The sequence below is a fragment of the Podarcis tiliguerta genome (assembly GCF_965153285.1).
Source record: "Podarcis tiliguerta genome assembly, chromosome: 11".
Taxonomy (NCBI): Eukaryota; Metazoa; Chordata; class Lepidosauria; order Squamata; family Lacertidae; genus Podarcis; species Podarcis tiliguerta.
The window spans coordinates 2,194,356-2,220,568 of NC_139544.1; the positions used below are offsets into that span (position 1 = coordinate 2,194,356).

The 26,213-nt window shown below is 43.3% G+C and overlaps 1 protein-coding gene across 4 annotated transcripts in view; it reads left to right on the plus strand.

The window, feature by feature from the left end:
* Positions 1 to 25,779, plus strand: part of LOC310659717 (cytochrome P450 1A1-like) — a 28,310-nt gene extending 2,531 nt beyond the window's left edge. Inside the window, exons 1-7 of one of the 4 annotated variants that reach the window (XM_083403463.1) lie at positions 10,126 to 10,149; positions 14,874 to 15,710; positions 17,863 to 17,986; positions 20,017 to 20,106; positions 20,198 to 20,318; positions 21,952 to 22,038; positions 23,358 to 25,779. In XM_083403463.1, coding sequence (XP_083259589.1) covers positions 14,892 to 15,710; positions 17,863 to 17,986; positions 20,017 to 20,106; positions 20,198 to 20,318; positions 21,952 to 22,038; positions 23,358 to 23,640 — 1,524 coding nt within the window. In that variant the 5' untranslated portion in view covers positions 10,126 to 10,149; positions 14,874 to 14,891 and the 3' untranslated portion in view covers positions 23,641 to 25,779. Of the gene's footprint in view, positions 1 to 10,125; positions 10,150 to 12,508; positions 12,585 to 12,656; positions 12,705 to 14,873; positions 15,711 to 17,862; positions 17,987 to 20,016; positions 20,107 to 20,197; positions 20,319 to 21,951; positions 22,039 to 23,357 lie in introns of those variants that run through there. The other 3 variants (XM_083403462.1, XM_083403461.1, XM_083403460.1) reach the window with 3 other exon arrangements.
* The last annotated feature ends 434 nt before the right edge of the window (positions 25,780 to 26,213 follow it).

Consider the following 26,213-nt stretch of genomic DNA (forward strand, 5'->3'; position numbering starts at 1 on the left):
AGTAGGCCAATCTACTCAAAGTAAATGCCAGCGATTTTAATGTGTTTTGTTTACTCCTTGGTAAGTGAGTGTTTCCTAGGTGCCGTGTGTTAGAAGTTATCAATGATAGCAAAATGACTATCCAATGTATATGTGACTAGGAATGTAGGCTTACAGCACAATTACGTATTTATGCCTTTTAGGAAAGAAGTCTCATTAACTTCCAGGAATGTATAGATTTGCAGCCTTAATCTGTGCTAACTGTCCATGTTAACCAGTTCAGATTTGTGCACCAAGTGCATTTATTAAATTCCTTGAATTATGAAACAATGGACCCCCTCTCCCCGCCAAAAACACCAGTTCTTACATTTTAGTATTGCATGGTGTAGGAATGTGGAAAAGGGGAAAAATAAATGATTACAAGTGTCATGGCAAGCAATCAGTGTCAGATTTACACACAATTTACGTAAACTACAATTTAGGGTTTCAGATTATGAGTTGTCTCCTCATACAAAAAGGATGAAGTTTCACGTTTTACATTATAATTGTAGAGTTGGAAGGGAACGCAAGGGTCATCTAATCCAACCCCTGCAATGCAGGAATCTTTTACCAACATGCGGCTCGAACCCACAACCCTGAGATTAAAAGTCTCATGTTTTTCCAACTGAGCACACTAGTTTTTAGGTGCACCCTTGACTGCGAATACAAATATTTCTATTTCTCTTTTTATTGTCATTTCAGTAAGAATAATATACATTTTTGGTAATACTATGGGGCTTCTTAAACTTGGGATAGCTAAGGACCACATCATGTCTTCATCCAGCTCTGAGAGCTGTTCCCTGTATCCTGAGCACTCCTCCGTATGCTGGGCTCTCCTTCCAAAATGTTGTATATGATGCTGGAGGAGAGATGCCAGTTGTATTAGCAAACATTTGAGGAACATCAAAAGATTCACCATCTTGGTGTGTTCACTGTGCAATGTGAACTTTTGGGTTGATCAAAACTCCTGTTTTGATGCCCCTGAAAAAATATGAAATGAAAAGCTGTTTGATTATATTTTGAATTACTTCTCTCCCCCGCTCTGCACGATAACAGCTGTTATTGGAAGTGAACAAGCTAGAAGACACAAAGCAAAGTAATAATGTGATATTTACTCCTACAGATACCAACATTTTATATTTACAAGGGAATGATTTGTTAACCACAAAAAATGGCTGCTAGGTTCATGTGAGGGAGATTTCCGTGGGAAGCCAGAACCTTCCCTAGACACGATAGCTCACAACACCCAAGAAACAAGTTGCTATTTAAATGCAAGATCAGCCTGTTTTTTCTGCAGTGGAAACAGGTGTGACACAAATAGCAAACATAGGGTTGCTATATGTCTGGGAAATCCCAGACATATCCTCTTTTGGGGGGCCTACATGCCCTTCCAGGGCAATTTTACAATTCTAAGCAAATGTCCAGGTTTTTTTTGGGGGGGGGGGTTAAAAAGTGTGTGTACTTGGGCAGCTCAGGCTTTGGTGCGGATGGCTCTTGGTGGTAGCAGCAGCCAGTCGGGGGGGGGGGCAAGTGGGTGATCACTGAAAAAAGCTCAACAACTTTGTTTGTCCAGATCCCCCCCCCCAAAAAAAATAGGTAAAAAGGGTAAATGACCCTGGACAGTTAAGTCCAGGCAAAGGTGACTCTGGGGTTGTGGTGCTCATCTCTGCTTTCAGGCCGAGGGAGCCGGCGTTTGTCCACAGCTTTTTGGGTCATGTGGCCAGCTGCTGGATATGGAGCCCTAAGCAAACACCTATCACTTCTTTGGCTGTGGTCTAAATTTACCAGGTCATAAATTTGATTCATTACCTGTTATACATTGATGATAAAATGCTTTTCTAGTCCTTGGTTCAGCCAAATAAGAGCTACATTTTGCGGATGCGGGTGGTGCTGTGGTCTAAACCACTGAGCCTCTTGGGCTTGCTGAACAGTAGGTCAGTGGTTCGAATCCCTGCGACGCGGTGAGTTCCTGTTGCTTGGTCCCTGCTCCTGCCAACCTAGCAGTTCAAAAGCATGCCAGTGCAAGTAGATAAACAGGTACTGCTCTGACAGGAAGGTAAACAGTGTTTCCATACGTTCTCGCTTCCGTCATCGTGTTCAGTTGCACCAGAAGAGGTGTAGTCCTGCTCGCCACATGACCCAGAAAGCTGTCTGTGGTCAAGTGCTGCTCCCTTGGCCTGAAAGTGAGATGAGCGCTGCAACCCCATAGTTGCCTTGGACTGGACTTATCTGTCCAGGGCTCCTTTACCTTTTACCTTTACCTTACATTTATATTAACAGTGAGAATATGATTACATGCATTTTTAAAAATTAAACCGGAGTCCCGGTCTAGTGATATACAACTGTTCCATTGCACATGTGAAGAGCTTCATTCATTCCAATATACCATGGCTGTCCATAAATGGGGAAGCTCTTTTTGGTGAACATGCTTCTAAAAATTACTGGACCACAGTCTAGATTTCAATGATCTTGTTATTTGGGTTTGGATAATCAGTAAAATATATTTAAGTGACTATGTACTGCATTTACCCCCATTATCTCTGGTACAAGCACAATATCTGCAGTTTATTTAACTTTTTGGAGATCATTCACTGCAGCATTTTATTGAAGGAAATCTCATTGTATTTTGTAAATAATGAAAATCTATGTCTGAAACTCCTGAGAATTTTATTCCATTTCCTCTGAGTAAACCAAATTATGTTTTTCAAATTAATCTCACTTCTCTGTGTTTTGACTCCCTTGCTTTAATATTGCTGTATTTATATTTTGATTTTTTTTCTTACTATAACTTCCCTCAGTTTGCATCAGTCTTCTATTTAATTACATTTCTGAATGGAGAAGTGTTATAGAATGGTTTGCAGTTAAGAAGCATTTTCCCTTCTACCATAGATGCCGAAGTTACGTAATCTGATAAATCTCCTAATTTTTTCTCCCTTTTGTTACAAATCTGGGGTCTTTCTTCCTTCTTGTTGACCATTGGGTGGCATGTCTTTGATACTGCGCACCTGAAGCGGATTGTGGGGTGAAACTGGGATGCTTGCTTTCTGGCCAGCGCATTGCTGTTGCTTAGAAGGAGGTCAGCATGGCTCAAACTGGCTCTACTAGTGACTTTTCACCATCCTGACCTCCTCACCACCTTTCCCTTTCTGTCTCACAGTAAACAATAGCCATCCACTTGCTGGGAAGGCAAATGAGAAGCTCTGACCCACCTTCAGCACTGCTTCTGCCGAACACAATTTATCAATCAATCAATCAATCAATCACTTTTATTGGCATACAGAAGATACAAAAGTATAAAAATCAAAACATAAAATTGGCATCTGTTCCTAAAAGGAGTTACTTTAAGATAAAGCTAATACAGACATAACAAGGTTAAAAAATGCCTCTCAAGTCTTCTGGCGACATAGTTTCATGGCATCTCTCATAAATTTTGCTTCATTCTCCGACTGTTGAGTAGAAAGGAAATCCTGCAGAGGTCAGGACAATTTAACCTTTTTTCAGCATGGAGTTTAAATGTTTATCATGGATTTTTGTGTAAAATGGGCAGCTAAATAGAACATGTGCAATAGTTTTGACCTGTTTTATGCATTTCTAAGTATGAATTTTTTGGAGAATCTTCCTTGCAGAATTGCTGATGGCAAGATGTTAGGATTTATCTAGATGGCAGGACTTTACAAGAGTTCTGCAAGGTAAAATATAATTTACTGAGTTCAATGATGTGCCAAAGAGAGTGATCTGCTTTGCATGCAGAGAATCCCAGCTTCAGTCCTCAGTATCTCCAGGTAGAGTTGGGAATGTTCATCAGAAACCCTGGAGAGGGGTTGTCAGCCAGTGTAGGTAACAGGGACCTGAATGGGCTGTTGTTGATTCTGTATAAGGCTGTCCTCAACTATTTACTCATTCAATTTTCTTTTTCAGAAATTTGATCTGATTTGTGTGTGTGTCTTTCAGAGATTATGATGAGTGGTAGATGGGGCTGAGTGCATCCTTTTAAAAAATGTGCTTACTTTACTTTTGAGGTGCAAGAGGGGTTTTTGTGAATATCCATTATTATATACTACAAACCACCTCAGTAGTGGTCTGCAATTTTCAGCCTCCCTAGCTTCAACCAAAACTCATGACGCATTTCCAGATCAGTAAGTGTGGGCAACCAGGGAGGCTGCCGAGGGCTGGACAAATGTTAACTGGAAAGAAAAACACATTTTGCCCTTGACCACTTTGCAGTGACAGGCAAGACAGACAGGTGGAAGGTATTAAGGAATGCACTGTGCAGTTCCTTCTCTTGGATAACCAAGGTAATGTGTGCAGGTAGCACATATTAGCAATATTGGTCAAATGTGATATATCACCTTAACTTGGAACAAATATATAATGCCAGTGCTTTTTCGGGGGGTGGGGGGTGGTACAGAGGTATGCATACCCCTAAACATTTTGTGAATCTAAGTTTGGCCTCATTGAGGGGCAGTATTTCAATATGAGTAGGAAAATGAGAGTACCTCTAAACATTTTTTAAAAAATAAATAAAGCACTGTACAATGCCATATTACATTGGACATTGGTGTGTGTGTGTGTGTGTGTGTGTGTGTGTGTGTGTGTGATTGATGAATGCTTAACTGGAATATGTTTTTCTATAATAGCTACCGATTGTCTAGCTAAAGCTTCAAATGCCGGGCCGTCTTTACCTGGGGGTGCAAGGGGTGCAGGGCATCTGGTCGCCGAATTCAGGGGGGCGCCAAATGCATACCTACTGTATACTGTTCCCTCTCGATTGGCAGCAGTGAAAAGCAATGGAGCGAAAGTCCCCCCCCCCCCGCAGTCATTCTGTTACTCCGTATCGTCAAATATTCCTGGCGAGTCAGGAAACAAAAGCAGGGTTTTTTCCCTGCGTCGTTGTTCCAGGTTTTAAACGTTGCATTTTTTTCCTTTCCTTTTCCTTTCCTCATTGCTAATCTGACCGTAGTTTAATCTCATTTCCTCTGAAGTGTCATGACTGACACCATTTATTTGCAGGTGGCCTTGTGTTGTGTGATTTGTATACTGTATTAAAAAGTGGGGGGATTGAAGTGCTGAGAAACCTGAGGAAAAGAGCTGCCCAAAGGAGGACCACTCGCGCCGGGCAACAAGGCCACCAACGCCACTTCGCTCCCTGGGCCTGGGTGAGCGAGAGGCGGGTCCTCCTTCACCGTCCCCAAAGGGGCCGCAGGGCGGGTGGCTTAATAACTACCAGGACCCGGCGGCGCTTGGGCAAAGCAGAAGGGCCAGCCGAGCCGTTTCTGTGAGGCAAAAGCGGGCGCTGGGGCTGCCTCCTCCGTGGCCTGTTCCTGCCAGGTGAGGATGGAGGTGGCGAGGCCTGCGGCCGCCATGGCTGTGCCTGCCAAGCCCAACTATGGGACGGGACTTCAGCACCCAGCAGGAACCTGGGGCAGAAAAGGACGCGGCGGCTGCAGAGCAGGGGCAGAGCCTCGCCCCCGCCCTCCCTTGCTTTGCGTCTCTGCCGTGGCTTCCCCCCTCCCCCAAAAAACTCAATAAAAGTTAATTTGGGGGCAAACTAAATTTGGGTGCTCTGGGTGAATCTTTGCACCCCGGTGCCACATATGCTAAAGACAGCCCTGTTCAAATGCATCTCTTTTTAGAATATATGTAATTCCCATTCTTTGGACTTAGGAGTCAGAGCTTTCCTCTCATCTTCCCTCTCCTCTCTGCCTGCTTCCTATCAGAATGCTGAAAGAATATGATGAGAAAGTTCTTTAAGTGTTGCGTCCAAATTCTACCCCTGATTTCAAAGTAACAAATTCTACCCCTGATTTCCTGATATGATTTTTGGAACACAGCTATAATTGTCCTAAATCCAAAGGAATTATATTTTTCTATACTTTCTAGAATATAAATCACATTTCTATATTTTTGCAGGGAAGTATTTATAGAAAGGAACCAAGCTAAATACTTTAAAATATTTCAATTGCACAGTTTGACACTTTTAATTTTTATTTTACACTTTTAATTTATATTTTACTTCATGGAATTACAAATATACAATTCTTATTATTTTAATAAAATAATAATAATAATAATAATAATAATAATAATAATAATAATAAATAAATAAAGCTCCAGAAGGTCCTTCGAGCTGGACCAGAACGATGGGGGTGGAGACGCTATTTCAGGTAGAAGTCCCACTAGAGTCAATGGTGGTGGTGCAGTTATAGTGCCAGCTCCTGTCTTGGTGTATATTTCTGTTGTTTGCAGGCATGTTTGCACAACAAGAGGGGGTTAGGAACCAGCATAGGTGTGTTTCTCCCCTGTGAACCACACTAGACTCTGCCTACAAATCCAACCCATTTTTAGGTGGAGCAGAGAGGCTTAGCTGGTTGAGCCATCCTGCAGTGCTCACAGACATTTTCTTGGGTATGTTGCTGGTGGCTCTTCGCTTCTGCTGATGCCAAGAGCCTCCCACCTCATTCTAATGCCCCTCAGCTGATGACCTGGTGTAATATAGGACTGCACCTATACTCCTGGAAAATAGTTCTAAGGGGGTTGGGACCATATGTTGCCTTTTCATTATCATGCATATAATGGAGAAGGTACTGTATATGCCTCCCTTGTATACCACATTGATTCCTGTGCTGTGCAGTAGACAACATCCTTTCAGGAGGTTTGTTCTGTATAATATAGGAATCGGGCCTTTAGCGTTATGGCAGCAACCTTTTGGTATACTCTCCCATGACATATCAGGTACCGTTTTTGTTGTCTTTTTGACAAATGCAGAAGATCATCCTCCTACAACAAGCCTCTTAAAGGAAGATCTTTATCCCATTTTGATTCTGTAGTGGAACTATTTTGAACTGCTTTTATATATTGAATTGTTTTAAATTTTTGTATTATTTTATATGTGGAACTGTTTTTAATTTGTCTTGTTTTATGGTGGCAACTGCTTCATTTGTTTTATAATCTCATATAACAAATGAGTGTAACCTACCCTGGTAAAGGTCAGAAATCTCATAAATAAAAGACACCCCCCTTATTTATTTGTTTCATAAACTTTATACACCGTTTGGTTGTAAAAAACTACAAAAAGATAAAACAAGAAAATTTAGAAAAAAATCCCAAACATATTTTGAGGATATAGAAGTTAAAATACTAAAGCATATTAAAATTACCTGTGGGCAGACATTCTTCCGTCTGAGAAATACCTTGGAAATACCCTGCCTATGCAAATTTAGAAACAAACACTTGCATTTTTTGTTTTTGAAAAATCATTAACTCCTAAGTACTACTGCATTACTCAAGTCTTTTGACAGATTAGTCTTTGGAAGGAGAAAATAAATAAGAAACTTCAGATACAGCAGCACACTTGGAAGACAACAGAAACTGAGGTCCCTGAAACAGAAACCTTTTCATAAGGAGTGGTGTAGAGTTCAGAGTTATCCATTTCAAAAAAAATATTTGAGCATTCACTCTGTTTAAACTTTTGTTGTACCAACTTGGGCTTTTTTCTGAATTATTCGAAGATGTTAATTGGGGGAAGTAGAGATCGTGCCTTTAAGTGCCTTTAAAAAGCAATCTACCATCCCAATGTGAATGCAATGCTGCTCCCCACAATGCAAAACTTTTGTCTAATCTTCTAGAATTACAGTGACTATTTCTTTGATTTCTTCACTGAATTACTACCAGCTAAAAAATAAATAAATAAGAAAATAGGCTCACTCAGCCTTTCCCAACCTGGTACCCTATAGTTGCTGTTAGACTGGAACTCCCATTAGCCCCCGCTAGCAGGGCTGGTCATCCAGGATGCTGGAGCTCCCAGTATTGTGAGCACCAGGGTGTTGTGCTTCTACTTCTCTTAGGCCTCCTTTCTGCACTGGCAGGAGATGCTTGCTCTGTTCTGCAGTCCCTCCTCATCTTGGTTTTGCTTTTCATGTTCACAAAAGAGAGAAACATTGAATGCTTCATTATGGCGCATTCCTTAGTGGGTGGTGCTGGCCTTTGGTGCATAGTGGTGTGTAATGGTGCTCTTCTGATGGTGCTACCTCTGTCTCCTCAGTGGGGCTGCGCTGCTGGCTAGCTTGGCACCCACACACAGTCACTCCAAGTCACTTATGTCTACTTTGTATTTTTGTAGAATACAAAAGTGGCTTGTAGTGAGAGGGTGGGGAGGAGGGGCTCTAGTCTGAGTTAGTAAACAGTCATACCTCATGTTGTGTCCGCTTCAGGTTATGTGTTTTCGTGTTGTGTCCCGTGGCAACCCAGAAGTACCGGAACAGGTTACTTCTGGGTTTTGCCGTGGCACTTCGGCTTGCATCAGTTCCGTGTTATGGACAGGCCTCCGGAACGGACCCCGTCCGTAACACAAGGTTCTACTGTATACTGATCCTGGAGATACTGTGACGGGTTGACATCTTTCCTGCAAGCAGGTTTTGGTGGTGGTGGCTGATGATCAGTTGTTCTTGACAGTGGTGGCCTTCACAGCATTGGCACCTGTCCATATAATGTGATTCCCTGAGTGGGAAAAGAGAAAGGCATCACCCTGCATTCTATTTCCAAGCATTTGTTGTGGTCGAAGATCTCTGGCGGGCTAGGGGCAGAGGTGAAAGCTGTTTCCTGGTCCTGCTGGATCTCTCAGTGGCTTTTGATACCACTGACCATGATTTCCTTCTGAACAGTCTAGAGGAGTTGGGAGCTGGGGGCACTGTTAGGCTGCTTATGTTTCTACCACCCAGTTGCTGTGCTGGGATGCAGGTAGCACTGTGGTCTAAACCACTGAGCCTCTTGGGCTTGCTGATCGGAAGGCTGGCGGTTCGATTCCCTGTGATGGGTGAGCTCCCATTGCTCGGTCCCTGCTCCTGCCAACCTAGCAGTTCGAAAGCATGTCAAAGTGCAAGTAGATAAATAGGTACCCATCCGGTGGGAAGATAAACAGTGTTTCCATGCGCTGCTCTGGTTTCACCAGAAGCGGCTTAGTTATGCTGGCCACATGACCCGGAAGCTGAATGCCGGCTCCCTTGGCCAGTAAAGCGAGATTTGCGCCGCAACCCCAGAGTCATTCGTGACTGGACTTAACGGTCAGGGGTCCCTTTACCTTTACCTTTATGTTGTTCTAATGAGTTACATCATAGTAATTTTGACAATCACTGTCTCCTGACCATTTTACATTGCTGCGGTAACATTCATCCCTTTATATATGTTAGCTGCGTGGACTGGTCTGCGATCCCTTGACATTTTCTTCTACTCACAGTGCAGCAGCTGCAAAGCGAGACTGACTGTTTTGCAGTGGGATGTAAAATGATCAGGAGACAGTGATTCTCAAAAGGTAAAGGTAAAGGGACCCCTCCTATGGACATTCTACACTGTCCTCTCCCCAAAAAAACCCAATATGCATAACTAAATTACATGTCTGAGAAGGCTTGTTGAAATAAAGGTGTTTTCAGCAGGCACCTAAACCAGGAGGGAAATGCCTGCCTAAGGCTGAAAGGCAGGGAGCTGCAAAGTGCAGGGACTCCATAAGATGGCTCTGTGAACAAGGAATGCTCCTTCCCCAGGCACAAAGTGACAAAGCTTCCCTGGCTTTACTCTCGTTATATCAGATCCCCACAGTCCCTGCTGAGACACAAGCTTTTCTTGATGTAGTGCAATGACTACAGGAGGGAGTATTGGTTTGAGACGGGGGTATTTGGGCCTCCCCACTGTGGCAGAGGCCCCTCTGGTCCTATCCATGGTGGAAGAGGGCCTTGTCAGGCCTCACAGCCTCCTTCCGACACACATGACATCACACGTGTGACATCATGCACATTTGACGAGCCCTCCTAATTCTGTGTGGAACTCGGCGCCTCTGCTCAGCACCATTCAATTGGCCCTCAAGGAGTGGGAGAGGTAAGGATCAGTCTCACCAGCTCCAGTTCCCCAGCCCTGCTTCATAAATGGTGAGCACATTTAGCCCCTGGATGTGGCAGGAAAAGGAGTTTGGCAAAATTAGAGGCTGGAAAGAGAAAAATGAGGAAAATGAGGAAAAACTGTGTCTCCCTCAAAACAGGCAATACTGCTAACTTTCAGAAGATGCAAAGAAGGACTGATTTAAAACTAGTTTCTTTTTTTAAAAAAGAAAACACGTGGAGCAAGTGCATCTGAGCAAATGAGGTAAAATGGCTATTCCAGTAAGGATGTGTTGCAGGAAAAAAGTTTAAATTGCACCTCCTGGTGGCAACCCAAAAAGTTTTCTTTAAGAGAAGTCAGGATCTTTTCTGCACAGGGAAGGTGTGTTTGTGCATATATATGCTGAAAATAAGCTTTCAAAAACACTATTGAAATTTCAAATTTGGCAAGGTGTATTTTCTTTTAAAATGTTTTATTTAAACAAGAACATACAGTTCAATAACACACAAGAACAAAAAGAAAAAAGAAAAAGCGGAGAGTTCAAGTAGGGAAGGGTAGGCGCAAGCAGGGGGGGGGCCCTCTGTTGCAGCTGGATTTCTCTTCCTGGGCCCAGGGGGGCTGAGAGGGGAGGACCAGAATTGCACAGGGTTCCCGATCGTGTGGACATGGAGCGCATGAAGGTTAAGAGTGGAGGGCTTGGGGGAGGCACGTGCACACTCACAACCTCTACTCACATTGACCCACCCCCATTATTTCAGTGTCCCAAGAGGGATATTTTAACAACGTGTTGACACCCTGTAGAGTGTCGATAGGAGGGCAACCTAGAAAAGGAGTCCTTTGAGGAATGGTTGAAAGAGTTGGGAATGTTGCCTCACAGGGCAGGCCTAGAAGCAGTGGGTAGAAATGCCTCCAGCGCAGAGCGGGGGGGGGGGGCGCTTGGTGGCCTTTAAGATGCCCCTCTGTGAATGAATACATTGATTTCCCCACTTTCAGCTGTCTTCAGCTCCTTGTTTTTCTTATTGTTCCAAACCACGTAAAGCAACTGGTAAGACACATTGTGCCCAGGTCACATCAGTCAAGAAATTAAGATGTATACGACAGCTATAAAATAATAATAAAAGATTAATTTCAACTTCTGTTTGTGCCTACTCCACCTGGGATATTGCCATTCGATATTTTAAAATGCTAAATATGCGTTACTATCATACCAACTCTAACCTGCATAATTAGGAGATAAGGGTCCTTATCTGATCTCTAGGGGTAAAGTCTGTTTCCAAGTTCTCCAGCTCCCATGCTGTGGCATGTTTGCTGGATATGTGCCAAGGCAAATCTCTTTCCTGATAAGTATTTGGTGGGTTATATAACCTGCGGAGAGAAGAATACGCAGAATCAAGACTGTATACAGTGGTGACTGTGGCAACCTTTGTAACTCAGGCAATGTGTTATGTAATTGCCAGTCCCTTACTATTTGAAGAGCAAATATCAGGAGGCACCATGGATGCTAGTGCAGTCATAGGAATGAAAAACACAGTCATATAACCAAAGTTTATCGGCAAAGTCTCATCTGCAAAGGAAAAAGATGCAGCAGGAGAAGTGCATTTTTCAAAAAGCCAAAAAAGTGGAGCCTAGCTGAAATCAGTGGGCCTAGACCATGCAGAGGCAAGCTAAGGCCTGGGGGCTGGATACAGCCCAGTCGCCTTCTAAATCTGGCCCACGGACAGTCCGGCAATCAGCGTGTTTTTACATGAGTAGAATGTGTCCTTTTATTTAAAATGCATCTCTGGGTTATTTGTGGGGCATAGGAATCTGTTCATCCCCCCCCCCCCCAAATATAGTCTGGCCCCTCACATGGTCTGAGGGACAGTGGACTGGCCCCCTGCTGAAAAAGTTTGCTGACCTTTGGCCTAGGCATACAGCACAATAATAAGTCCTACTGAATTGAGTGGGTCTTACTCCCAGGTACGTTGAGTCAGGATTGCAGCCTAAATCTAGATCTAACCCAACATGTTCAAAATTATGTGACCAGGTTACCAGATGTCCCTGTTTCCTGGCGACAGTCCCCGGATTTACAGCTTTCTCAGCATTCACATGTATGTAGCGAACAATAAGTGTCCCCAGATTCACTGATATATTTTTTTGGTAACCTTAGATTACCACCAATATTTCTTGTAGGTAAAGGATGGAGAACTTCTGGCTCTTCCATTTTTCTGGACTCCAAGTCCAGTGTGGCCAATGGGGGGAGTTGCAGCCCAACTCTGTCTGGGGGGGAAGGTGGACACTTCCTTTCTGCACCAGTTAAATTTAGAAACTTGGATTGCAGGACTTTGAGGCACTGTGCTTTCTTTTTTCTTTTTTAAAAAACAGATTTAATTCTGTCCACGTCGAATGGGTCTTTCTATGTTTCCAGCAGCTCTTCTTTTGATATGTAAGTCGCCTTGAGTCCCATCAGAGGGAAAGGCGGGGTAGAAATATATGGATACGGTCGAGGATGGTCAGGATCTGCAAGAGGTTCCGCGGGCACACAGCGCCCTCTAGCGGCCCAAGGGCGGGAGCCGCACGCGGCAGCGCCCCCCCCCCCCGCGGGGCCAGAGGCTGGCGGGCTGCGCTGGCGCCCTCTGCTGGAAGCAGCTGGAAGCGCCGCCGCTGGGCTTGCTGGCTCCGCCGAGCGGAGAGAAGGAGGCGCGCGAAGCCCGAGGGAGGTGAGCCGCGGCCAAGCGGGTCTGGTTTGGCCTGTCCTGGGCAGATCTGGCGGGGGGGGGGGGCAGAGCAAAAGGGAAATGAAGAAGAAAACCCTCGGTTTGCTTTGGAGAAATAAAAAGGTGAAGGCTTTCAAAAGCGGCCGAGAGACGTGCCTTGGAGCATGTGCAGAGTCCCCCTTGAGCCGCGTTTTGCAGGGGGCCAAGAGAGACTAGCCGGGCTCCTTCCCCGTCGGGCAAACGCCAAGAGACCACGCGAGTCCCCCGCGGCTTCTCGTCCCTCGGGGCTCCCTGCTGGTCTGTCCCCGGAAAGTGTGTCCCTTGCGGGGTTGCGAAGGCGCCTCGAGGGAGCGGGATGTGCTCGGCGTCGCTCCTGGGTAGTGGGGGGGGGGGCTGTCCTGGATATAGATGCAGAATGCCTTTTCCTCACCACGGAGGGGCCACGATGAGTCTTTGTAGCCTCCAGAGGTTTTGACTCCAGCTGGCATCAGCCCCGGCCGGGATCCAGCCTGCTTGGTGGCTGCTTGATTATAGAGTGTCAGATAAAGCCAAAATAAAGAGCTCAGAAAAAGGAGAAGGGTCCTCGCACCCAGGGGACCCCCTTAGCAATAGACCCCCCCAACAAATGTCTTCACAAGTCATCTCCAGAAAAGACCTTTGACACGATCTCCCGTTTTCTCTTTTATTGAAGAACAGGGTATTTTAATGCCACCATCATCAGAGAGGGGTCTGTGGAGGGGATATATTGAATGAAAATGCATTGTATTATAACTTTTGAATAAATGTGGGGGGAAATGTGAAAATGGTTAAATACATTTCTGTGTCTTTCAACCCTGATATTTCTCTATTGGAAAACGTTCTGATAGATGCAAAACCCAAACATTTCTTGCTTTAGCTCTTTAGAGGAAAGCTTAGGTGTAGCTAGGAGAGGGAAGATTTAAACTACCAGTACTTGTTTATATTTTGAAAAGCAATGAGTTATCCAGAAATCCTGTCCTTAAATTAACTTTAGTTTCTTCACACGCCTCTTCACGATTCAGTTTATGGGAGAGAAGCTGAGACTGATTCCAGGAATTCTACATTGGAGAAGGGACAGTTTGCAGTAAACAATTCTTGCTTTAGAGGCAGGCACAAGTGGGGGAGCCAGAACTTGGTTCAAAGTGCACACTGTTGCAACACTGCCATAAATATTTATAGAGGTGGAATTCAGCTGAATCATTGCCAAAGTGCAGACTTCTCCATCCATAAATTAAATAATGACATGCTCTGGTTTTTGGATTTTTTAAAAAGAAAATAGTTTGGGATAAATTTGCCACTTACTATGTTTTCCCCAAAACAATTACATCTCATTCCATTTATTAAATAGCCAGCCTTCTGTTTTGCCTGCACACATCCTCAAAGGAATCATCCCATGTTGCCGCTTTCAGGGGGCAATGGATGGTCCTCATCTCCCCCGCTGGAATCCAAGCAAGTCTTATTCCACAACCATTGCATCTCCTAATATCCCCATTGCTTCTAAGTTGGCACTGAAAGGCCAACTTACATTATTTAGAGCCAGGGCTAAATCCAGCCTACCACTTGCAGATCCCTAGTCATGGTTTGTGGAACAAGGAGGAGGCCACGTTTAGATGACCAAATCCTGTCTAACCAGGATGTGCACACACTTCAGGCAGATTAACAGGGCAAAAATATGGGTTGGTATTTTGATGCTGACAACATCGTATGGATGCTGTGAAAAGCTTGTTTGCTTGAGCAAGACTGATCCCACAATGAGCAGCCATCCGGAGGTACCGCAGGGTTGCTGGCTGTATATTATGAACAACTTGGCTTTGGTGAAACATTGCTGTGTTCCCCAAGAGATTTCTAGACACATTTAATTATTTGGCTCTTCTGTAAGCATTAGGGTGCTCTACCCAATAAAAGGTGCTTTTGGTTGTAATTTAAGAGTCAGAGTTGTATACGGATTCTTATCTAAAATGTAATGAGTTGGGAGTGTGCTTTGCCACTAGATAGATAGATAGATAGTGGTTTTACCATATGATATCACTAGATACAAAAGTGTGGGAGAAAGATCCTAGAATCACTTGTAGATGGAGAGATTGTGGCAACCAGAGAGAACCTCTGAATTGCATTGGGAAGGGGGGGGCATGGAGATAATGCGCCAAGAAGCAACTGTGTAGAAGGGTATGGAGCTGCAAAATGTCTTGCTGGAAATCTATGTATCTATACATGTCTGTAAGTTTTATTTTATTTTATTTTAAAGGAGTTTCAGTCTGCCATTTTTCTTCTCAGGTATTTTCTTATTTGAAAATGAATTTTACAGCTGAAGACGTTTCCTTTTCAAAGGTGACCATTGCCTTCTTTACGGTGGCTTCCATTTTAATTTCTATACGAATTTTTATGAAGAGCAAGCAACCTCGGCCACCAGGACCTTGGTCTCTGCCAATTGTGGGGAATCTTCTCCAGCTGGGAGAGTATCCCTACATTTCATTTGAGCGCATGCGGAAGAAATATGGAGATGTGTTTCAGATAAAGCTGGGAATGGTCCCAGTCGTGGTAGTTAATGGACTGGATGCAGTGAAACAGGTGCTGCTTAGAGATGGGGAGAGTTTTGCTGCCCGACCTGACATGCACACCTTTTCTTTTTTTGCTGATGGAGAGAGCCTGTCATTTTCTGTGAAGTACGGAGAAAGCTGGAAGCTTCAGAAGCAAATTGCCAGCAAAGCTTTAAGGTCGCTCACCAAATCAGAAGCCACGTCTTCCACTTGCTCTTGTCTGCTCGAAGAGCATGTTTGTGCTGAAGCTTTGGAACTGGTGAAAACCTTCGTGGAGCTCTCCAAACAGGCTGGTAGCTTTGACCCTGCTGCCTCCACCACCTGTGCAATTGCGAATGTTGTCTGTGCCCTCTGCTTCAACAAAAGGTATGACCATGATGACGAGGAGTTTCAAGGCATGCTTAAGGTAAACGATGATTTCATAAAAGCATCAGGTGTCTTCAATCCAGCTGATTTTATACCATCCCTTCGTTACCTCCCGCTTCCTGCTGCAAAGGCTGCTCGAGAGTTTTATAGGAAGTTCAACAACTTTGTTGCAAAACGTGTAGAAGACCACTACACCACATACGATAAGGTAAGCTTTCAGCTGTGGAGGCGGAAAACGCCGGGGGTGGGGGTGGGGATGGGGGTGGTTCTTCAGGTAGCATGACACTTATCTAACCAAAGCATGGCAGGAGATCACGCCTGCCAAAAACATTGAAAGGGTGAATACAGGAATGCAGAATCTTTCTGTTCAAACACTGCATTTCTACAGTTTGTGGCAGAGTAGAATGTCAACTTAGATCACATTTCTCATATTAACATTCTTAACATTCTAGACATGTGGAAGGTTGACATGTGTTTTAATCAAGTTTTCTGCTTATCATTGATTTTAATCACTTTTGAATGTTGTAAATAGCTGTTTTAAAAATAATTACATTTTTTTTGGTAAACCACTTTGATGATTTATTACAGCTAAGTGGTATATAAATCTTTTATTTCCTGGACATGCAAATATTCTATCTAGTTTCTCTAACAGCTAAAGCATACTAGTTTTCAACGAAATATTTTTAAAATTATTTTTAAAATTCTGATCTTCTTAAAAAAATGAAATGCATTGTAATGAAGCGGCTCCCCAAATGAAAACAACTTAGTTAAAGAAAACTCAAATTAAAATTAAAAACGCATTATAAACGGAGCAGTAGCAATTAAAAGAAAAAATAGAAGCAACAGGGCAGAGAAAAACAAGAGGCAGCAAATCAGTTGGGCTTAAAAACCTCAAAGAGCCAGGTGTTAACTAGACACTCAAAGAGCAAAACACTGGAGCCCCACAACCAAAATGGTTGCACTTCATATGGGGAAGGATTCCCTGCCCCACCACTTGGGTTCCTAAACCATGTAGGGCTGTAAAAGTAAGAATCAGCATCTTGATTTGAGCCTAGAAAAATTAATAGACTATGCAGATGATGGGAAGTTGGAGTAGGATGCTGTGTATGACTGTTGGTAGCTGCTAATTGGGCAGCAGCATTTTGCAGCAGTTGATGCAAAATTGTACCTCCAAAAACTGCCATTAGCTCTGGAGGGGAGACTGCACAGGCACAATGCTGGTGTCTGTATCCCTGGCCCCCCACCCCCCATCTCCACCCCCTGGAGTTCTGGGATACTGATTTTGTATCAGGAAATCTGAGGAGGGGGAATGTTGCATATCAGTTCTTGGCTCAAAAAACATACCAAAGTCCTGTGTCCAGTTCTGGGCAACACAATTTAAGCAGGATATTGACAAGCTGAAATGTGTTCAGAGGAGGGCAAGCAAGATGATCAAGGGTCTAGTAGCTCTACGATTCTATGATACCTGCTCCAGAGACTAGGACCTGAACCAATGGCTTCAAGTTACAAGAAAGGAGATTCCTACTAAACATCAGGAAGAAATATCTGATGGCAAGAGGTTGTCAAGCAGAGGTTGGATGGCCATCTGTCATGGACGAATTAATTGAGATCCGTGTGTTGCAGAGGGCTGATCAAGATGACCTTCAGGATCCTTTCCAACTCTACAATTCTGTTTCTGTGTGCATTGTAAGGGGAAACATTTTGAAATGCACATTTTTATGTACGGTGGTACCTCTGGATATGTACACCTCCAGTTGCGTATCCTTCAGGATGCAAATGCCGCAAACCCGGAAGTATTTTTCCGGGTTTCACTGCATGTGCATGCGCAGAAGCGCTCTACCATGCTGCACGCATGCACAGAAGCAGCACCTCCGGTTGCGAATTCCTCGGGATCCGACCAGCGCTCCGGAATGGATCCCATGCACAACTGGAGGTACCACTGTAGTTTAAAACAGAAGTCACAGATTAATGTGACTTCTGTCCAGCCTTATGTGAGATTGGGAGAAGATAACACTCTTGTACTCTCAAGAGAAATACCATTAGCAGCATTCTTTTGTGTGTATTGACTTGGCAGTAAATTCCTGTGACTTTAATGTTGCTTAGGCCAATAGCTTGCTATGAAGTCAGGCTGGGATTGTTGCCTAAGGCATTTATCACTATGCTTGACATTATTAACAGCTGATACTTGCTGCTTTCTTTTCCAAAATAAATTTTGTCCTAAGAGTCTGAAGCCCTTGATTTGGCTGGGAGGGGGAAAAACAAGATAGACTCGTTATATGTAGGATTAAACAAATTGTAGGTTGCCAAGTAAAAAGTGATTGGTTGAAAATAGCATCAAGGGTTTTGTTTGTTTCCTTTAGAACCATCTCAGAGACATCACAGATGCCCTCATTAGTGTTAGCAATGAAAAAAGAGAAGATGGGAAAGCTGCAGCTTTATCTCATCAGAAAATAATAGTTACAGTCAATGACATTTTTGGGGCTGGTAAGTAGAACATTTTTGCCACTCTGAGTTTTTAAACATGACCCTTAAAACACAGCTGCCTGCCGTTGACAGCTGATCTTTTAGGTGAAGAGCAGGTGAAATTTTTGTGGGCACCATATAAAGGCTCCTATCTTTGTTGGTGGATAGACTTAGTGTGACTTAAAATTCATGAGATTTTTAAAAAGTATACATTAATTAATTGTAGACCTCTTGCCCAGTGTCTTCTGTGTAGATGGATTTTGTGTCATTGTCAACATGGACAAACTTTAGCAAAGTGTGTTAATTTTTTCCAACACCTAAAATATGGAATTGGTTTCACCCCCTAAAATGGAACTCAACATAATCCATTTTAATGTTTGATAGGAAAGTACTGTTTGACTGAACATTTTTTTTTAATATATATAAAGTTTTTTATTTATACAACAAGAAAGACAAACAAACAAACACAAATACCAAACCATACACTAATCACAAAAACAACCATAGACACACAATACTCCTAGCAGACAATAAAACATCTATTGGTCTTAACACTAAAGACCCGACCTCCCGTCCATTCCATACTTCAAATTCATATTACTTATTGCCCATACGCATTTTTTCTTATAATTAAACTTATTCTCATTAAATCTAATTTCTTATATCTACCTTACATCTATTACTGAAGTTCCTCGAATGCTGCAACAGAATTTAAACTACTATATTTATTTTTCAGATATTCTTTGAAAACCTCCCATTTAGAAACAAATTCCTGTTTTGATTTATTCTTTATTTTTTCTGATAAACCATCTAATTCAGCATATTCTGTCAGCTTTTGGATCCAATCTTGAACAGAGGGGATTTCATTACTCTTCCATTTTGCTGCGATCAAAACTCTTGCTGCCGCCGTGGCATATAAAAAGATACCCTTCCTCTTTTGTGGAATATCCAAATCTGTTATTCCTAGGAGGTAGGCCTCTGGTTTTTTATTAAAAGAGATCTTTAGCATTTTTTGCAGCTCTGCATGTATACTCTCCCAGAATACCTGTATTTTCCTACATATCCACCACATATGGAAGAATGTTCCTGAGTCTCCGCATCTCCAACAATTACTTGATACATTTTTATACATTTTTGAAAGCTTCCATGGTGTTAGATACCATCGATGTTGCATTTTTTGAAAGTTCTCTCTAATCGTGTAACAATTTGTGAATTTCCAATTGATCTTCCATAAATTTTCCCATTGGGCCATGGTTATTGAGTGGCCAAAATCCTGGGACCACCTCACCATTGCCACTGTTTCCTCCTCCTCCTTGACCGTCCATTGACTGAACATTTTCTTGGACCATTGCAAGGGGTAGAATTGCAAAATTGACTGTCAAACTGGGACTGGTTGTAAATTTCAGCAAAAATGGATCTGTGACCTGAATTAGGCATTTGGCTAAATAAAATTATGGCCAGAAATTGAGGACCTGATGACAAAAACTCCATCCTACAAAGCGTTGCAACTGTGGGGAACAGAAGCGTTGAGTTGTGCCCAACATTAGGGGAGTCCGTCACGCATGCGTGATGTCACAGGCACGGCATCCCTCCCACCCGACCAGGGCGGCTCAGCCGCTGTCCCCCACCGCCCACCCTGGCCATTGTGAAAGGGACGCACAGGGCAAAGACGCCTTACCCTGTCACACCCCTGGCAGAAGATGCACATGGTTGTGGAATTTTGAGGGTGCCCAGCCCCCTCCTTGAAAATTTTGCGGGTCCTCGGCCCCCGTTACAGGGCACGCCTGGTGGGGAAAATGCTCGTGCAGGCATGGAAATATCCAGGACCAGGATTTAAGTGAACCATTAGCAAAACATGCCAAATCATAACTATCTAGTCACTTTTATATGGAAATGTATGGATGTATGTATTCCATACATTCGTGATGGAATATCTCTTCGGTTTTGTGCATTATGCCTACAACGGATTTCAGCATATAGAAATACCAAAGTGTTGTTTGCAGAATAATAATTTAACCACAACATATCCTGACACTTCTTTTATTTTGTAGGCTTTGCTACACTGTCAGTATGTTTGCAATGGATATTTCTGTACCTGATAAGCAATCCGGAAATTCAAACAAAAATTCAAGAAGAAATTGGTAATGTTCTTGATTAAATTGATTAAATGGAAAATTGAAGCAATCCTGTGAAGCACATTGCTTGAAACATGTTCCATTTTGTTCTGTGCAGATGCAAAGATTGGAGAAAGACCATCAAGGTTTAAAGATCGAAAAGTTCTGCATTACACAGAAGCTTTCCTTCATGAAATATTTAGGCACGCCTCCTTCCTGCCCTTCACTATTCCTCATTGGTAAGAAGCAGAGTTGGAGAGGGGTTTTGTTTCAGAGTTCTGCTCATATGACTACTTCATGTTTTGCATGGTGCTGCCAACACAGACAGAACTGCCAAGTTACCTTAACTGACAGCATGGAATAGTTAGCACTCTGCCCCACCCCTTTCCCCAACTTCCCATCACTGGATTCTACCTTAACACTGGGGCTTGACCACAGAAGTAAGATTCCAGATAATATTTGCCGTCATCGATTGAATTCTGTGTCCAGTAGAGTACTGAAGAAAGAAGTGTCTTATTTTATGAGGAGTTTCCCTAGCTTATAGGTAAAAGATGTGGCTTAGGATATTTGTCCACCCTGCTACATTTCCCTTAGATCCCCTAGCCATCCCCCAATACTATAATGCTCTTAGCCCTAAAGTGACCAATTGCAAGAAAGCCACTCAGGCAGAACTGTTTAAAATTCACCACCAGCACCACCAAAAAAGATTTATTTGTTTAAATGGCCTATATTTATTTGTAAATAAAACACATCAATTAACAAATAATAATGCAGGGGTTGGACATCTTTAATCAAATAATTTGAAGAAAAAATGAGTGCCACCCAAATTCAAAATCCGCCAGGATGAGAGTGGATCTTGCGCTTTCCCGGCTGAGCTGGGACTCAGCCAGAGATATGCTAGCAAAGTCCATTACCTCAGCTCAGCTGACAGTATTTAAGCCTCCCAAAATGGGGTGGGGGAGGGAAGAGAGACTTGCACCAATTCAAAATCAATTTTGTCATGTGACTTAGCAACCTTTAGGAACTTAGCAAATTTATAAACAAGATTAAGTGGGAGAGTGAAATTTGAGGATGAAAGCAAGAACGTGGGAGAATCAGCCAGTCTTGTAAGCTGCCTTATAAACTTCTTTTCTGGAAGCCTCACCAAGAACCAAGCTATATTCTGGATCTCCTGATGTTTTCAACTTTTTACTTTAAAGTAGAGTTCAGGAGGAGGCAGCGCTGAATCGCCCTCCCCACCCAGATCTCTGCTGTTAGCCCTCTCAGGCAAAAACTCCACAGGTGCATGGCAGAAGCTTTGAGGGCAGTTTAGATGGAGAAAATGTTCATGTTCAGAATTCAGAAAAGCTGTGTTAAGGTGAAACCCAAAATGCTTCAGGAGATGTAAGCATGGAATGCCTGTACTACAAACAGGGCAAAATAAGAAACCATTGCTCAGCTCAAATGAAAAACGGGTTGTGGGGTTTATTTCTTCTTTTGTTCATCTTGTTTCATTTATTTTAACAATGAATAAGGAAAACAGCATTTCATTCACATGAAACGTTCCATGACATTTGGAAAGCTCTTAAACCCCCAACTGGAGAAGCCAAGATCTGTAATGCTGGTACATAACAACATAACATCTAAGTGACCCTTTATGTCAGCCGTGATGGACCCCGGCCATTCTAGGCGGTTCCTTTTGTTTGTACCATGACACTCATAGCAGGAAGTGTAGACCAGTGTGGGGCAATCCTAAATTATATTTCTGATAGGTGGGGGCCACGGGTTGATCTCTCACCACTATCTGCAGATTGCTGTGAAGCTGTTGTGCAGCTCCACATATCACAGTGTTGAACAAAAGTGATGTGTATGCGCTTGTGTGTTTGTTTCCAGTACCACCAAAGATGCCACTCTGAATGGGTACCATATTCCCGCAAAGACTTGTATCTTCGTTAATATGTATCAAGTGAATCATGATGAGTAAGTAACAATACTATTTTTAAGAAAAGGCATTATAGTCAGGGCTTGTTTTTTTCTTGTGTCTGCCGTGCATAAGCTTAGAACGTAGGGTGGACAGGGCGTGACAGAGAGGGACTTGTCTTGGGGGGGCATAATGCATTTCTGAGCATGGCAGGTAGAAGCTCCTATTGGACCATTGGGCAGTAGCACACACCTGGTCTCCGAGCAGAGACATCCCTGCTGCTTTCCAGGCAGAGAGTGGAAGAGGAGAGGTGGCAGGGAAGTCAGTGATGTGTGGTCAGACTGGCAGGAGTGCCACGTTGGCTGTGCTAGTGCACTGGCAACCCCATCCAACCATCTTAGCAGCTGGCAACTGTGCCACTACCAGGAGGCAAGGTGCACAGTGACGTCCCTCCATGCTGGCTGCTCTTGACTCCCGCCTTGTGGCCTCTTGTCAGTGGAAGCCATGCATCTTCCCTGTTTGGTTGCTATCAGGGATTACCTTTGCTTGTTAGGGATATTGCCTCCTCTCCCAGCAACACAAGGGGCATTTCAAGCATCTCCCAATACAGGGGAGGGCAACCATTTTTCTCTTGGGGGCAGTCTGTTAGAGGACATCAGTGGGTCAGAGGCAGTGGTGAGCAGGACTAAAACTGAATGCTTTCTCTCTTTCTGAGCCCATCTCTCTGTGCCCCACTGATAGGAACATTGGAAGGTGCTTTATACCCAACTGCTCCATCGACTTCAGTATTGTCTACAGAAGGGCAGCCATTGGTTGTCCAGATGTTGTTGAACTACAACTCCTGCGAGCCCAAACAAGCAGTGGCCTCGGATGACGGAAGTTGTAGTTCATCAACATCTGGAGGGCCAGAGTTTCCCAACACCTGCTCTCCACTGACTGGGAGCAGCTCTCCAAGCACATTCCCAGCACTACCTGTTGGGGATTGAATTTGGGACCATCTGCATGCAAGAAGTGCTCTGCCACTCTCCTGTGACACCTGCCTTTATGTGTATATCCCATGGGTGGGTGACCTAATCTCTACTTCCTGTTTGCTTTTGAGTCTTTTCATCAAATAAAGCTTAGGACTTTTATCAATCCATTTCAAACTCATCTCTGCCTCCACAAGGGACATTGTTTTTTTTTTCATTTTAAAGTGGGCTTCCAAAAATTTGAATTAAAAATCTCAGTGGAATGTTGCTTTCTTCATTGATTAGGTGAGGCTAAATTATGTGAAGCATAACTTAAATTAAGTGTCCTACATTGACTATAGCAGCCAGCTTTGCTTCTTGTAGGAGTTGGGACCTCTAAAATATGGTGTGTTCCCCCCTTTTCACAACAGATCTTTATGGGAAGACCCTTACTTGTTTAAACCAGAAAGATTTCTGAATGTAAATGGAGAGCTCAACAAGAGCTTGGCTGAGAAGGTATTGATCTTTGGAATGGGAATACGAAAATGTTTGGGAGAAGAAGTCGCCCGCAATGAAGTCTTTGTCATCCTCACCACCATCTTGCAGCAGCTGAGGCTGGAGAAACCTCCTGAAGATCATCTAGATCTGAATCCAATTTACGGGCTGTCCATGTCACCTAAACCATACCGAATTAAAGTATTATTGCGCACTTGATTGTGATGAGGGCAACAGCTTTGCTTTTAAAACTCAATGATAATGCAGTATGAACTAATGCAGTGAGAACTAATCCATGAACCTTGTGCGACTATATTGCATCTGTCAGGAGAACCATGCTGGGTTTTTTTTTGCTTATTATGATTTTTTAAAATCACTCTGATGACAGGTATGAGATTAGCTAGAGAGTGAATTTAATCAAGGCTATTCATGAGCAAGTTGCCCATATATCTTTTATGTTTTGTCTTGCAGGGCATAGAACTATGGGAGGAGGGGACATGCAGATGAGTGAAAGGGTGAAAGGCTGTTCTGCAGTACCAAGACCCTGAGCTGGTGGAGGGAATTGCTGCTCTTAACTGGGTCTCCCGACAGGGGTGCCAACTTGAATAAAATACTGTGGGGGCCCAGGTAAGCCCCACACCGCATAATCAATCACACGATGCAGTGCACACACACCATTTGAATGGGAAGGCCCATCAACTTTGTGGAGATCCCCTCAAATATTTTATTGTGGGGGCCGAAGCCACCACAGCCCCTAGGCGTTGGCTCCTATGTCTCCTGGTGTTACATCTAATGGCTTCTGTAAGAAGGTGACCCAGAGGTTTTTGAGCCCACAGCTTGACGAACCACATTCTTTCTGTGGCTCTCCTGTTGAAGCCACTTATACTGGGATTCCATTACAGGAAGTGGGGATTTCCCCATAAGTGAGAGAACGAAGCTAAGAAATAAGCAAAGGGGAATGTGTATCTAAGCAAAGAGTTGAAAGCGAGAGACTGTTCCCTAGCATGTGAAAGAGGGCAGAGAAAGAGACTGAGAGATCTTACTCTGGAAGGTATTGGCACCATTCCAAAACCTGGTACCTGCGCTGAGCTGATGTCAGCTGCAGTTGAAACCATCCAGGCAGCACCAGCTTGTTGCAAGGTGTTTGGCCTCAGGACTCTTCTCCCCCCATGCCTTCTTCCTACCTTGCAGTTTTTCTCTGGAGAAATAGCATTAGCAAATGGATATACTTCCCCACATAAAAAAATCATTGCTCTTGTAACGGAACAAGGTAGCTGTAAACTGTTACCTAAACAACTTTCCATGGTTTTGTTATTGTTGCCAGAACCGGTTATGGCTGATGCAAGTCTGTTGCTTCTTGCATGCATCTGACAACGTGCGCTTGGGTCCTCTATAGGCTAGGCCCAGAGCTTTCCCCCCCAGGGGGTACTCAAAGATACACAGTACTAGCACCTCTTTTGTTGCTCCTGTTAAGAAGTGTGACACTTAGTGTTAACAACTTCATGGTGTCTACCGGCACCTATTTTTCTAGAAAAAAAAGCACTGGTTGGGCCAAATAAAATTTTTTGATTTTTGAGATGCCACCAGTCTTGTCATTATTTTAAACTATGTTTGCCTTATTGTTTTACATTAGTTCAGTGAACAATTGATAGACACCAGGGCCAGCTATATCTATAATGTAAGCCTAGGGCATTCCACTATTCTTATGCGGGTGTTCTTATGAGGCAAAAGCCATTCACCTGGCCTGAACAAAAAGTTCATTTAAAAAGCAAGTAGGTGGCAGAGGCAGTCACAAAACACAATCTTTGACTTCAACCAGAATGAATGAGGAAAGAATTTTCAAGATTGCTTCTGAAATAAAATGTGTTGGCAGTTCTTTATCCCCCTGAGGCTTGTTGAATGCTTGAACCAGCCTTCCTCAACCTGCAGATGTTTTGGACAACAGTTCTAATCATTCTTAAGTAATCTCTAACAAGCACTGTCTGTTCCTTATGCTCTGGTTTGGATCACTGAGATCGCCTGATGGGGCACTTCTGGTGGTTCCCAATGCCCATGGAGTTTGAGTGGCCTTTACTAGGGACTGAGACTTTAGTGTGTCAGCCCTGCTCTGTGGAACTCCTTGCTAGTAGAGACTTGGCAATTTTCATTCCTGCTGCCTTTTGGATGTTTTCTAAAAATGATTTTAGTCAGACCTTTGCCACGGGAATTTCTTTTTACTAACCAGTATTGATGTTTTACCTGATGTTTTTATTGACATTTTTATTCTCCTTATTGTAATTCTGTATGCTGTATTCCACCTTCTGTCCTGCTGTGGAAGTGTAGTCTATAAATATTTTAATAAATACACAATTGGCAATGCTGGCTGTGGCTGATGCGAATTCTAATTCAAAGCACCTGCAAGGCACCAGATTGGGGGAAACTTGCCTAAATTTAGGAAGGGGGTAGCAATGGGGGGGGGGGAGAGAAAGGTTTGAGAATAGCTTGTTCTCCAACTCCAAGGACAATCCTTTTCAGATCAGAGATTTATATTCATTCTCAGCAGACAGGGACTAATATCAAGAACTACTTCACATTGATTTTGAAAGGAATGAGCTGAGAGCTTCAAAGTTCAAACTCATGTTCCATTTGTGTGAGCTTAGTTGGTGGGTAGGCTTCTTTCAGTCCACACTTGAAGCAGTAATGCAGAAAAAGGAAAATTCTGTAGCGATTTTCTTGAAACAACATATTGAAACAACTTGAACATCTCTTACAGCAAGTTCTTTTCTCCAACTCAGCTGAACTCTTCTGCTTTT